Below are 12,362 nucleotides of genomic sequence, written 5' to 3' on the forward strand. Positions count from 1 at the left end.
TTAATGCATATAAATTAGACATGGACTAAGACTACATACTTATAACATAATAGTGCTGTCAGACCTTCAGTGCAGCTGGTCACTGTAAAGCTTTACAAACAAAAGCAAACAGCACAGCTAACATAATACCCATGCACTAACACAGAGTTCAGTCCAAGAGATTCGTTTCAACTAGTTAATGCAAGCGTAAGTGAGACTGAAGTTTACACATCCACTTAACGGTATATAAAACTACTAAAAATCGACTGATTTTCTGACATAGGATCACATAATCATAATATCTACTCTGCACTAAGCAGTAGCAGTGCTAGCTCTACACCATGCATGTTCGCTGGGGGCCAAACACAATTTTATAAATTATAATATGCCATACATTAATATTTAACCATGATTACATAAAGTCAATTACATAGGTTGCACCAGTAGAACAGCATGGTCCAATAAAGTTAACTATAGGTATATCCTCTGGATTCAACTTAATGCTAATGTGCCTGTTGACACAATTCAGGTGGTACCACGATTCACATGTTCCACAGCCAATCTACGTATATATTCAGCTGATAGTCAATGAAACAAAGAGCAAACAACACTTACCCAATCCTGTGCTTTAGTAGCAGTGAATGAGCAGGTCCTGCAATGCTCTTCTATGGGTTCTGCAAACAAATAGATTGCTAACAACACTCATAAGTACCTTACAACTGCTTGTTTACCTGAATTGTTAAGTATTTCTTTTGCCATCTCTATTCTTAAATCGTGAACTGTTCCAGCATGGATGTTCATTGGTAAATGTCTTAAATATTGTTCAGCAAACTATTTTAGAAATTCTTTATGTTGTGTTGCAGAATATACTTAAGGCCATACCTTCATAACATAAACTCCACAAGACGAATTGTCTTCCTGTATACTGTGTGGAGGCGTAACGACTTCCCATACATACTTCTTTGGCCAATATCCACCACAATATTGATAGGTGCTGTAAGCGCTGCAAGAGAATTATATGCAAATAGCCAGGGATTATATGCAAATAGCCAGGGAGTTCAAAGAATGTGTTCCTGTTGATATGCAAATTAATGTGTATACATACTTAACTAACTATGTGTGCAAAATATTAACTGTACTAACTTCCAGTTTTTTCTTATCCTTTATATTAGTCTATGATCTCTTTCTTCATACTTCTTTGGGTCAATGTAGAGAACCTTTCCATTCTTTGGTTCGACGATCTAAAGAAATAGTAGCTATAAAGATATAAATGTACAAATATGTCTGACCACCAATATCCAGTGCATCTTCTGGTAGCAGTAAGGTCCAATGAGGGCATTGTAATGAGACAAATCAACCTGCAGAAATATATGTATACAGGTGTCTGTAAGTCCTCGTAAAGTACCAACTCATACATTGCTTAAAACTTTCTTCTTAAGGATATACGTCCCATTACAAATGTCATTCACTGCAGACACGTTCATGATAAATATTTCTTCTTCCTGTGTTTGGAAGTGAGCATGCACATAATGCATACATTCATATGCACTAGACTTTTCTATGTATTATCTCTAACCTTTTTGTTGGCACGGATCATGTATAGTAGATAAGATGCTATCACCTATATACAACATATATACATATATGCTTGCTTGCATAAAGTTTACAAGCACGTACTTCATCAGTAACCCATCCATTGGTGTCGATCAGTGACAGAATTCCCTCGTCGTAAACTTTGTAACTACCAAACTTCGCTTCAAAAAGCATCTGGGTTTTGTTTCTGATTCTCATTAATCGGCCTGCATGATAGCAATATTATGCAGACAGATGATATACCGGGCACAAAACCTTCGGTTTGATAATCATTTTCATCAACTTCTTCATCTGATGAATTAGGACAATACTGATGAACTACCCCTCCTGCAAAATAAAGATGAAAATGAATGAATGAAAAGTGTAGATAGAGAAAAGTAGTTACAGCCTACAAAATATCCTTACGGGATTTGTGCAAGTGGAAATAGTCAATAAGTACATTAGCCATTGTAGGCTCTTCTTGATTCAATAAGTCGGCTGTTTGTTTGTTTGTCTCTACATCATCCTTCAAATCATACATTTTGTTGGTAAACTTTTGCACAATTGTGATTGGAACTGGTTCCTTGTGAGCATAGCAAAGATCCTTCAAACATTTCTGGTCTTCATAGTTATCCACAACATAGCTGTGCAGAAATGCAGCTGGTAAGTTGGTTTTGAGACTGTTAGATATGTATTCATGGGCAGGCCCACATGGCTTAAACAAAAACGATGGATGGTTCTGTATAATAGTTTTCATCTTCTTGCTAAGTTTCACGATTTTGTCAAACTGAAAGCTGTTCCCTGGTGGAATATCTTCATTGCTGAAAATTTCATGACCCCCTAAAATGTATAATCCATGCAGATTAACACACACCTACATGATTGAATTTATTTCTTACCTTCAAGCTTAGGGCTGGTTTCTTCTACTGACATACTACTGGCTTCTTCTTCTACTCCCTGGACCCCAGAACTACCTGTTGTACCAATTCATCTTATACCGATGATCTACCCGTGCATGTACATTTACTTAGACATATCCATGACAAATATGCTATGTATGGGGAGCATTAAAGATATTGTGTGTATGTCCATGCAGATGTTTCAATGCATCTCACTTCAACATAGTACATGCAGTGTACCCTCTACCATTTGGAACCAAGAGTTTGACCAATATGTGACCTGGGCTGACAAAATCAGTCTCTTATAGCCTGTCAAAATTTGACCTACTTTTAAATGCTTGAAGCTACATTACTTTGTCCATGATTATAGCTAGCATCCACATAAACGTTTAACCACTTATGTAAAAATTGCTTACAATTTTAATGAAGTTTACAGAATTATTCTAGGTCAAATACAGTGATGGAGATAGACAAGATTCAGTAAACATGTGTATTTTCGGGATATACACTGATTTTGTCAGACTGGGTCACATATTAATTTTTATGTGGACCAGAACTCATGGGGCTAATATTTTTTGTCCTTATTACAAAGTTATTTTTAGAGACAGGTTCTATTGTAACTATATGTAGCTGTAATATCATGTCTGGCATGATAGTTATTGTATGCATATGTGCTCACATCCATCCCGAGCATTGCTGTATGATGGCTCTAGGTCAACCTGTTCCCTCTTCACTGGAAAGCTATCACTGCCAATTTGTTTTGTCTTCACTGAGGTGCTTCCTGTACGATTCTCATTAGCTTGTTCACCGGTCTCAGTGTTCAATGGGCAACTATCATCAATGCTAGAATCATCTGCTGTCAAAGTGGAATATAATTATATTATACTACACAAAAATAATTACTATTCATACCGATGACTGAATTCTTGCATCTTGTCCCTTTGTGGCAATATGTTGTGCATTTTACTTTGCTTTTGAAACATACACATTTGCCATTTACACAACCAGATTTGCAATTGCAGTGTGAAACATCAGTTTTCCTTCGATTGAATTTTTTTGCAGCCGATCGCAGTGCTATTGTGGGATCATCTTCCCACCCAGTGGTTTGTACTGTTGCATGAAAGCACTTCTGAAGCTGGTCAGTTCGACATCTTCCTTTCAAAAGTCCATACTCGGTTTTTATTTTGTAAGACCCATGTTGTTTTGCAACCACAACTCCTGGTATTCTTCTCAAATCACCTACACCTCTGTCATGTCGTGGAATCCTTACAGTCACACCATCCCCAATTTTAAATTTTACAGCCTTGATTCTTTTGCTGTTATCATAAAGTTTCTTCATTTTAGCAGCTGAATTTGCAATGTTTTTCTTTGCAAACTGTCTAACTTCATGGTGCCTGTCTTCATTTTCTGCATTAATAACAAACAAAGCAGCTGCAATGGCAATTTTAAATCATTCCCCTTATACCTGCTGGAATGATAGGTGTCTGCTGTCTGAACTCTGTGTCACCAACACAGGTTCTGGCCTTGGCCACTTCAGGTTGCGTAGCCTTGGTCACCGGATCAGAGTAAGAATCTGTGTTACCTAGCTCTGTCAAATCATCAGTTTCTGTGGGAGGATCCATAATAATGGTCTCTTCTTCTGCCAAACACATTCCTTTCACGGGTTCAGAAGATGGATCTAGACCAAACACCACTTGGTATGGTGATGTTTTAATGGTCGCATGTGGTTGCTTATTGATTGTAACTGGAAAAACAAAATTATATACAATAATTGGCATCAATAGCACCTGTTTTAAATAAAACTTACATTGAACTCTGGGAAGAAACTGAACCCATTCTGTTGTCTTCATGTCAGCCATGAGTGAAGTGAGCATGTGTTTCACCACTCCGTTAGCTTTTTCAACACACCCATTTGATTGGGGGTGCCTTGGTCTACCTCGAATTAAAATTGTTTCTTGACTCCACTCATGAACAATCGTCTCAAAAAGCTATAAAGGAATGCATAAAATACAGCATGCACCTAGACAGTTGTCTTTCCAACCTCATTGTTGAATTCTCGACCATGATCAGATTGGAGTATCTTAGGTACCCCAAGGTATGCGAAAACATATCGTTGCAAGCACAAAACAGTTTCTGCAGCACACTTCCTAGATTGTGCCCATAGAATGGAAAACTTGCTAAAGTGATCTTTGTAATGACCAATCCATCTGTTGTTGCTGTCTGGGATGCTTGACATGTCAATCAAATCAATCTACAATATGAAGTATATATATATAATACACTTATTATGTTATTCCTGCATAAATGGAATATAAAAGCAATATTATTTACCTGTCCACGAACATGGAATCTCTTTGAAATGATGGGTTTCAAAGGAGCTTTTGTTAATTGAGGCTTCTTACAAGAGCAAGTGAGGTACAGTCTGCAATATTCCTCTACACAAGTTCGTGTTATCCCTTCGTAGTTTGACGAAATCTTCAGGCGAAAGAATGAAAATTATTGTGTGGCAGTGCTTATACCGCTTACACATACAGTGAAAATGTGCATTTTTAATAATGCAATAATGACAATAGCAGCTAGGGAGTGTACATAGTTAATGCATTAATGCTAGCTGATTTATTAATAACACTCATATAATTATATTATACTATTATGCATACCACTGAATAAGTCTTCCTAACACCCGAGTGTGCCGTGCCTTTCTCATGAACAGACTGGATGATATCAAATATATCATCTGTTGTTACTACTCTTCTATAGCCTTCAAACAGAGAATTGGCCGGAACCTATATATATTAATGAGACATGCATACATGTGAAAATAGCTATAGCTATATATCTCCAAATTTTATAGGCAGCTACATAATATATATTAAAAAGATTTAGCCACTCACACATTGAAAGGGTCTGATATATTTTGCGTTAAAAACTTATTTCTCCAATTGCAACAGGGTATAATATTGAGACAGACTGTCAAGTACCCATGCATACTCCATAGTTAATGCCACCGACATGCGCGGTGTTGAAGGAGCGCGCGGCCGTGTTAAACTCACCATGCTCTTGCTCTTTGTAGGAATGATCACAGCATTATTTAATCCAATCTGCGGAAAATCTTTCAGTTCAAACTGCTTCTCCTTGACGTACTGCCTAAATCTTGGTTTAATTTCGTAATCGTCCTTGGAATTACCACCATCTTCCGAGCCATCTTCAGCTCCGTGACCAGAGTGGTCTAATGTACGAACGAAAGAGGAACATTGAACTACAGCCTATACTACACAGCCGCTTAGCTACCTTCAAGCAAGGTGGCCTTGATTAAATCGAATTTCTCACGGTTAAACAAAGAATTAGAACGTTTCGCGGCCTGGCTAGCTAGGAACTCGTTAAATTCTCTCCAAACCCTTTCCACGGAAATTTTATCATCCATCACGGCATTCAAGCGGGACTCGATACTCTCAGGTGATACTCTCAGGTCATAAACTATACTGCTAGCAAACACTATAGGATTGCATGCATCAGCACTTGTGGCGGCAAATAAGCTCAGTAAAGCGAGCAGCAAAGAGATCAAAAGAGAGGTGTTAAATTATAGAGAGAGCATGTATCAGGCACTGATACAGAAATATATATTATCAAGAGTTCATAATATTATGAAGGGAGGTGGCTGGTCCAAGTTCAAACTGAGAGAATAGAAGTGTAGAATCTACATAAAATATATAATCAACCCAGACTGCTTTTAATTCTGTATATAATATAACCTGTAACTTTAGTTTTGTAATTTAATTTTTTCCCTTGCCATGCCCACTGCTGTCCACTGTTGGTCAGACATGTGGTCGCATGTTGTCCGAGGACACATTCTCTTGTACACAATATAATATAATTTGTTTGTAATCAGTAATTCGTGTTTTCTCAACAATTATTAATGATGGTTTCTTCTTCTATACATAATATATACATGGACAAAATGAAAGTGAGTTTTAGTAGGACTCGAGCATGATTAATGTATCAGATAATGAGGGTGGTGATAGCTACTGACCATATCCATGGCTGGTGTACGACTTACAGTCTAGATAAACACATGATGAGTCACAGTGTACTCTTAGTACACTGTAGGCTAGCATACTGCACAGCATGCCCTGCTAGGAATAAAAGGGCATTCTTCCCAATTTTTGAATATCTATCTTCCTGAGATTAAAACCATAGAAGAAAATCTTTTAAGTCTAGGATTTGTTTAACTATTCTTACTACCAACTGCCTATGCTATATAGACTCACTTCTCCTCTACATGCTGTCAATGGTATGAAACTAGTATGTAAATGCATAGCCACAGTATTTTATTATTTTTTGGCAGGAAGTAAAGGCATGCCTATGCAATTCACAGGCCAAGCAAGGTGGGTGCCTAGCCACCCCATCCACTCCCTGGATCAGCCCTGGCCCTATGCATGTGTGGCAAAGGCCACATGGGTGAGTGGTTGCTAGGAGCATGTTCGATTGTTGACTGGATAGCCACTTCACTTCCTGCTTGGATGGCTCCTTGAGGTATTGTTGCTCAGCAGTTGCTATCGGTGATGCTACATATTACTTAATTGCCCCATGCAATGAAGTAATTTTCTCTAGTTATAATGTTGTTTATGACCCACACTGTTAAAAAGGATGTTCCCAGTACACCTTTCGGGGTGTCCCCCACATGTTCCAGAATAGCTAGCTATATACATTAGCTATACACTCCTGCATTTGTTGCACCTTTGCAATTTTAACTCTTCTAAGTGCTGATAGTTCAAATCAGGATTCAGGATACCAGCTGCTTTATCTATAAGTTAGTTTTGCATTAAGAATAAATATTATATTAAACTTGATATCATGCTATAGCTAGTACGTTCGCGTTGAGCTGAACCCTCAAAAACGATTAATAACTTACGATTGCTACATCGCACGGGCCTCCTGTATTGCTCGATACGTAGCGCTTCTCAATCCGCTAAAAATATATTAAAAGCGCTTCATTCGAATGTAAGACACTCTAGTTATGACACTGCAAAGTTTCTCCATACATTTTCAATGGGGAAGCCTCTAAAGCGCGGCCCTTTGATATTCATGTTGACACATGTTTGTGGCGAAGCCAGACGTCACACTCCCGCCCTCAACACGCATGATATCACCATCTGTTATGTAAGAGGCTGTAATACACTTTTGCAAGAAAAAATAAACAGTTTTTGTGTGTGTAAAACAGAGTTGCGTGAGTAGAAGAGCTGGGGCCACTGTTGCATTGTATTTAGAAGGTAAGTGGCCCACTTATCTTCAGGGGAAAAACCTCTTTCAGCCATTAAGAGTAAAAACCCAAATTATAACAGCTCAAGTACTTTTATCCAGCATAGGTGAACCTGCAAGTGAGGCAAACAACATGTTTTTAACTTCACATTTACCACACAGCTGCTTATTCTCTCCTATTCCCATCTAGTCAATTTGTCATTTTAATCCTTTTCCCATCACTTTGTGCACATGCCATACAAGCCGTTTCAAATCAGCACCTGGTTCTCAAAGTCACATTCCCACAGAACTCTACAGAAAGTTTCACTAAATGAAATACTGTTTGTATGCATTTGGACCTATAATACCTTTAGTGACTTTTAAACACTCCTGCACTGATCAATATACACAATGTCTGGTATGTTCACCTTCTGCAAGCATAATAAAGTAACAATAACTTTGAAAGTGCATGCACTTACACTTCATCTGTTGTTTTTTTTCATGTACTTTGCAGAGTTCAATCCCAGCCATCCGATGACTCCTGGAGAACAACATACAAGTTGTAACACTAGTATTGTAAATATCAAACAATCTTACATCAGATGAAGTAGGCTCAGAAGAAGACTCGGACTCACTGTTGCTGGTGGTGGAGGAGTCATTAATACCACCATCACCACCATCACCATCTTCACTATCGCTACTATCACTGCTGACGTGAATGAGGAATCGTTCTAGAAGTTCCTCATGAAGTCCATCCTGTTCCCAGTAATGATCTTCGACTTCTTCTTGAACGTGCTTTATCAAAGATTGCCACCTCTCAGATGTAACAGCCTCAAATCCTTGATAAACCAGTTCCTTAACTTCAGTCAAAGTAAACCTAAATAGATGCCAAACTATAACAATGTCCATAACAATGTTGATATACCTCTTATTGTTCCGCTTTACGTGTCCCTTCACTTGACTCCAGGCCATCTCAATAGGATTCAGTTCACAGTGTGCAACTGGTAGTCTGACTACTTCATGGCCTATTATTATGTTAGCCGAAAGAACTGGGATCACAACAGTATACCAGAAAAAAGCCATACCAGAAAAATGTCAGAGCCACAATGTATACACTTAACATACCTTTACTTCCAGCTATCTCATCTATAGCATATCTTGCAGGAGTTTTTGCTCGTTTGATGATTTCCCACAGATCTCTTTTCAGTAAACTTTCTGGATATGCTATACCTGTGAATCATCATACAGTCACATACTGAAACAGTGACAGTATATACACACTGCCTTATGTTTCTTATTTAACCACTCTTTCAGCTGTGCTTTTCGCCACTTTTGCTTTGGTTGCTCCTCCAAGTGGCGACTGCAGTTAACACAGTAATGTTTACAGTTGACAAATCTAATACCTACCTATGGTAACTGGCATTGTCCATTACAATCAGACAATTGGCTGGTAATGCTGGAAGTAACTTTTCTTTAAACCACCTTTCAAAATTCTCTGCATTCATTTCTTGATGGTAATCAGCTGCAGATCCTTTCTTGGCTTTAAAAACCCAATCACAACCTGAAAGAACAACTGTGTTTACTGGATACTTCACATCATAGAAAATTACCGGGAACCCATCCATCTTTGCCTCCAGCATGTAAGATAATAAGGCGCTCTCCTTTACCTGATGGCTTGCTATGTATAAATTAGGTTAAACAAGCATACTTTTGAAAGCTATTTAACCAACCTGACTCCTCCTATAGTCCCCCCAGTAGTCTTATCAGCCTCTACCCAGGCTCTGGACTTTCCATCATGCGCATTGGCCCAAGTCTCATCCAAGTACACCACTGGTTTCCCTTCAGTTCTGTTGCGCCTCATTCGTCTCAAATATTTATGACGCTGATGGACTATACGGGGCTGCTCATAGTATACCCTGCATGTATGTGTAGTAAAATTAAAACACACAAACTGGTACAATACTAACCTCTTGTCATTAATCGTTCTATGCTTGAATCCCATATCCTTCAATACCCTTCTAAGTGATGTTCTTCCCCCCGGAGAAAACACCATCATTCTGGAGTTTTGACTGTAGACGGAGTAACAAAACCAAAGGCTCGAGCGTTCAAATTCACCCACCAAAATCTTCGACAGTGATAGATTTTCTTTCTTGTCGTATAACGAATGTATTTTCCGTCTGATTGCATCCCGGTCGAAACTGTCTGCATCGACACGGATTCGTGAACGTTTGTACCTGCAGTGACGATTAGATGAATAGAGTAGCCTCCTGCAAACTACTTTTGTACCTTTTTCTTGGCGTAGAAAACCCGCCTTTCTTGCGGTACTCCATCCTCACTCTTACAATAGATGACTCTGAAATCCCTACGTGGCGAAATCAATACCAAACCCAGCTGCAAAGATATTTAATACCAGTGGCCTTAGAGATTCTCTGCTTCACATTGACGGAAACTTTAGACTTGTTCGCTTCTTGCTCGAAGTAGGTCCATAGCTTCATGAGTAGAAACTTTGTTTGGCTGTTTAACCTCTTTCCAAGAGGGTTTCGTTCCGCACTCACTAACGCTGCACTGGACGCCATATTTTCGACAATTAAGTGCGCGCCCGTAACATGAGCTTACGAATAAATGCGTCATGAACATCATGTTTAAAGCCTTTGATCTTGTATGGCTTCTTAATCACCAACCCAGGGTTCAGCTCAACGCGAACGTACTATAGCTTTACTGTTTTATTCACATACAATAGACTGTGTACTACACCTTCATGCAAGTTCCAGTAAAACTATAAAAGTCATTTTTCTCTCCACGCCATGTCAACCCATTGAAGCTGTCGATAGCGAATTAAGCGCCTCTAAAATCATTTATCGTCTAGCCAATTCATTCAGTTACAGCTAGATAACAGTGATTTTGTAGTGCAACAAAGCTATTTGGACAAGATCTAGGCGTGCATAGTAAGATGGAACCTATTTCAAAACATCGTCCCATACGCGTATGGGCATCCCATACGCATGAGGGACACAACATACTGAAAATAAACTACAGGCGCTTACATTCGCAGCCATAACGTCTGTTTGGATTGGTCTACAACATTGCAATTTGCCTTAAAACGTTCACCATGGATCAGCACATCAGCCAAGGTATAGTATTAGCCTTGTAGATACTTGCGCAAATGGATATGAAGGCGGTTTCGTAGAAGAAACGATGACAATCTTGTTTACGTTTACCGCATCGTAAACAAACGCACGTGACACGCATACCGTTGGAGCTAGGGAAACGAAACAACGATTTTCGAACTCTTCATGAACAGGCGAATAAGATGGTATATAGTTTTAATCGATTTGAGTCTTCCTTCTTCAAGTACTGGCTCGATAAAAACTTGCGTAATTTTTTTTGTAGCATGCGTAATTTTACGAATTATTTTTAAATTTCAATTTTCTCAATACGCATGCTTGTGCGAACAAGTCGGGTTTTTGCTGAGACGGTCACATATGGTTTAGAGTTGTATACACAATACAGTGTGGCCTTAATTAGTAGATCGCTATCAAAGGGTTTCTATCAACAATTGCTATTCTGATTTATTTCCAGTAGTTTCTGATGTTCCACAGGGCAGTATTCCTGGTCCTTTGCTGTTTTTAGTTTACATCAATGACATGTCTTCATACATTCATGAAAGCCAACTACTCAAATTTGCTTATGATGCCAAGTGCTTTATCCATGTTAGTACACTCTCTGATCATAAGGCTCTTCAAGATGATATCACTGCTCTTTTAACTTGGTCAAGGGATGTTGATCTGGATTTTAGTTTAAAGAAATTTATTCATTTATCATTCAAATGTAAACTCGACACCTCTTATTCTATGTCCAATTCAATTATACCTCATGTCGATTCTCATAAAGACCTTGGATTAACATTATCTGAAGACCTAAGTTGGGATAAACATTACAAAGACATCACTGCTCGTGCATACAAAATGCTTGGACTAATTTGCCGTACCTTTTCCCCCACTCATTCACCTTCTACATTGGTTAGACTGTATGTATCATTGGTAAGATCACAGTTACTCTACTGTATGCAAGTTTGGTGTCCTCACTTAATGAAAGACATTTTAAACCTTGAAAGAATACAACGTTGTGCCACTAAATACATCTTGAATGATTACACTAGTTGTTACAAAGACCGTTTGATAAATCTGAGGCTCTTTCCTTTAGTATACATATTTGAACTTCAAGACATACTGTTTGCTATTAAATCTATCAAATCACCAACTAATCAGTTCAACATCAATAACTTCATCACTTTCAACTCTACCAATACTAGATCAGGCTCCAGCAACAAACTCTTGTTACCTCAACATCTTAACAACATATCGCGACATTCATATTTTCATCATTCTAGACCTAAACATGTCAGTTTGTTTGCTGAAATCTAAACTGAAATCATATCTGTGGGACCATTTCCTGACTAACTTTGATGAAAACAACAACTGCACTCTACATTACTTATGTCCATGCTCCAGAAGTCACTAAACTAAACCTCCAACTACCAATTTTAATCACTTATAATCTTAACTATGTAACTATGTAATTACTTAAGTAGTTAGTATTAATTGTACGTATTTTATGGCTGTTGGTTGCTACCAACAGACCTTTGGTGTTTTTTTTACACCATAAAGCCTAAAA

General features: G+C 38.3%; 2 protein-coding genes across 3 annotated transcripts; both read right to left on the bottom strand.

Annotated features, from left to right (window-relative positions):
* Positions 1 to 344: 344 nt before the first annotated feature.
* LOC136260020 (uncharacterized) lies at positions 345 to 5,482 on the bottom strand. Of its 2 annotated transcripts, none has more exons than XM_066053624.1 (19): positions 5,111 to 5,482; positions 4,782 to 4,925; positions 4,492 to 4,701; positions 4,258 to 4,438; positions 3,916 to 4,194; positions 3,363 to 3,857; positions 3,130 to 3,303; positions 2,451 to 2,525; positions 1,978 to 2,391; positions 1,828 to 1,899; positions 1,657 to 1,778; positions 1,556 to 1,600; positions 1,395 to 1,481; positions 1,269 to 1,337; positions 1,123 to 1,220; positions 862 to 982; positions 711 to 810; positions 595 to 653; positions 345 to 541 (listed from the first exon to the last, which is right to left on the bottom strand). In XM_066053624.1, the coding sequence occupies exons 3-15, from the start codon at positions 4,684 to 4,686 to the stop codon at positions 1,143 to 1,145; spliced, it is 2,286 nt and encodes a 761-aa protein (XP_065909696.1). In that variant the 5' UTR covers positions 4,687 to 4,701; positions 4,782 to 4,925; positions 5,111 to 5,482; the 3' UTR covers positions 345 to 541; positions 595 to 653; positions 711 to 810; positions 862 to 982; positions 1,123 to 1,142. The 2 variants fall into 2 exon arrangements, with proteins under 2 accessions (XP_065909696.1, XP_065909687.1); XM_066053615.1 differs by having other exon boundaries at positions 3,130 to 3,306.
* A 2,124-nt stretch (positions 5,483 to 7,606) lies between these two features.
* LOC136237301 (uncharacterized protein C21orf140-like) lies at positions 7,607 to 10,918 on the bottom strand. The gene is made up of 14 exons (XM_066027664.1): positions 10,099 to 10,918; positions 9,975 to 10,050; positions 9,808 to 9,922; positions 9,656 to 9,757; positions 9,419 to 9,604; positions 9,299 to 9,366; positions 9,096 to 9,249; positions 8,966 to 9,048; positions 8,814 to 8,918; positions 8,614 to 8,713; positions 8,286 to 8,565; positions 8,168 to 8,229; positions 8,057 to 8,119; positions 7,607 to 8,000 (listed from the first exon to the last, which is right to left on the bottom strand). Exons 3-12 carry the CDS (start codon positions 9,894 to 9,896, stop codon positions 8,206 to 8,208), a joined length of 1,191 nt encoding a protein of 396 aa, XP_065883736.1. The 5' UTR covers positions 9,897 to 9,922; positions 9,975 to 10,050; positions 10,099 to 10,918; the 3' UTR covers positions 7,607 to 8,000; positions 8,057 to 8,119; positions 8,168 to 8,205.
* Between the last annotated feature and the right edge of the window lie 1,444 nt (positions 10,919 to 12,362).

The sequence above is a fragment of the Dysidea avara genome, chromosome 1 (genome assembly GCF_963678975.1).
Source record: "Dysidea avara chromosome 1, odDysAvar1.4, whole genome shotgun sequence".
NCBI classification, from domain to species: Eukaryota; Metazoa; Porifera; class Demospongiae; order Dictyoceratida; family Dysideidae; genus Dysidea; species Dysidea avara.

Bases quoted from the DNA above. Each gene is read 5' to 3' on its own strand.
- LOC136237301 (XM_066027664.1), bottom strand. From the start codon at position 9,896: ATGCAGACAGTTTCGACCGGGATGCAATCAGACGGAAAATACATTCGT. The intron at 9,049-9,095 runs GTAGGTATTAGA...TGTTAACTGCAG, and splicing joins GACAATGCCAGTTACCATAG to TCGCCACTTGGAGGAGCAAC. The intron at 8,230-8,285 runs GTAAGATTGTTT...GTTGTTCTCCAG, and splicing joins CTGAGCCTACTTCATCTGAT to GAGTCATCGGATGGCTGGGA.
- LOC136260020 (XM_066053615.1), bottom strand. From the start codon at position 4,686: ATGTCAAGCATCCCAGACAGCAACAACAGATGGATTGGTCATTACAAA. The intron at 2,392-2,450 runs GTAAGAAATAAA...TATACATTTTAG, and splicing joins AACCAGCCCTAAGCTTGAAG to GGGGTCATGAAATTTTCAGC. The intron at 1,900-1,977 runs GTAAGGATATTT...TTTATTTTGCAG, and splicing joins TTTCCACTTGCACAAATCCC to GAGGGGTAGTTCATCAGTAT.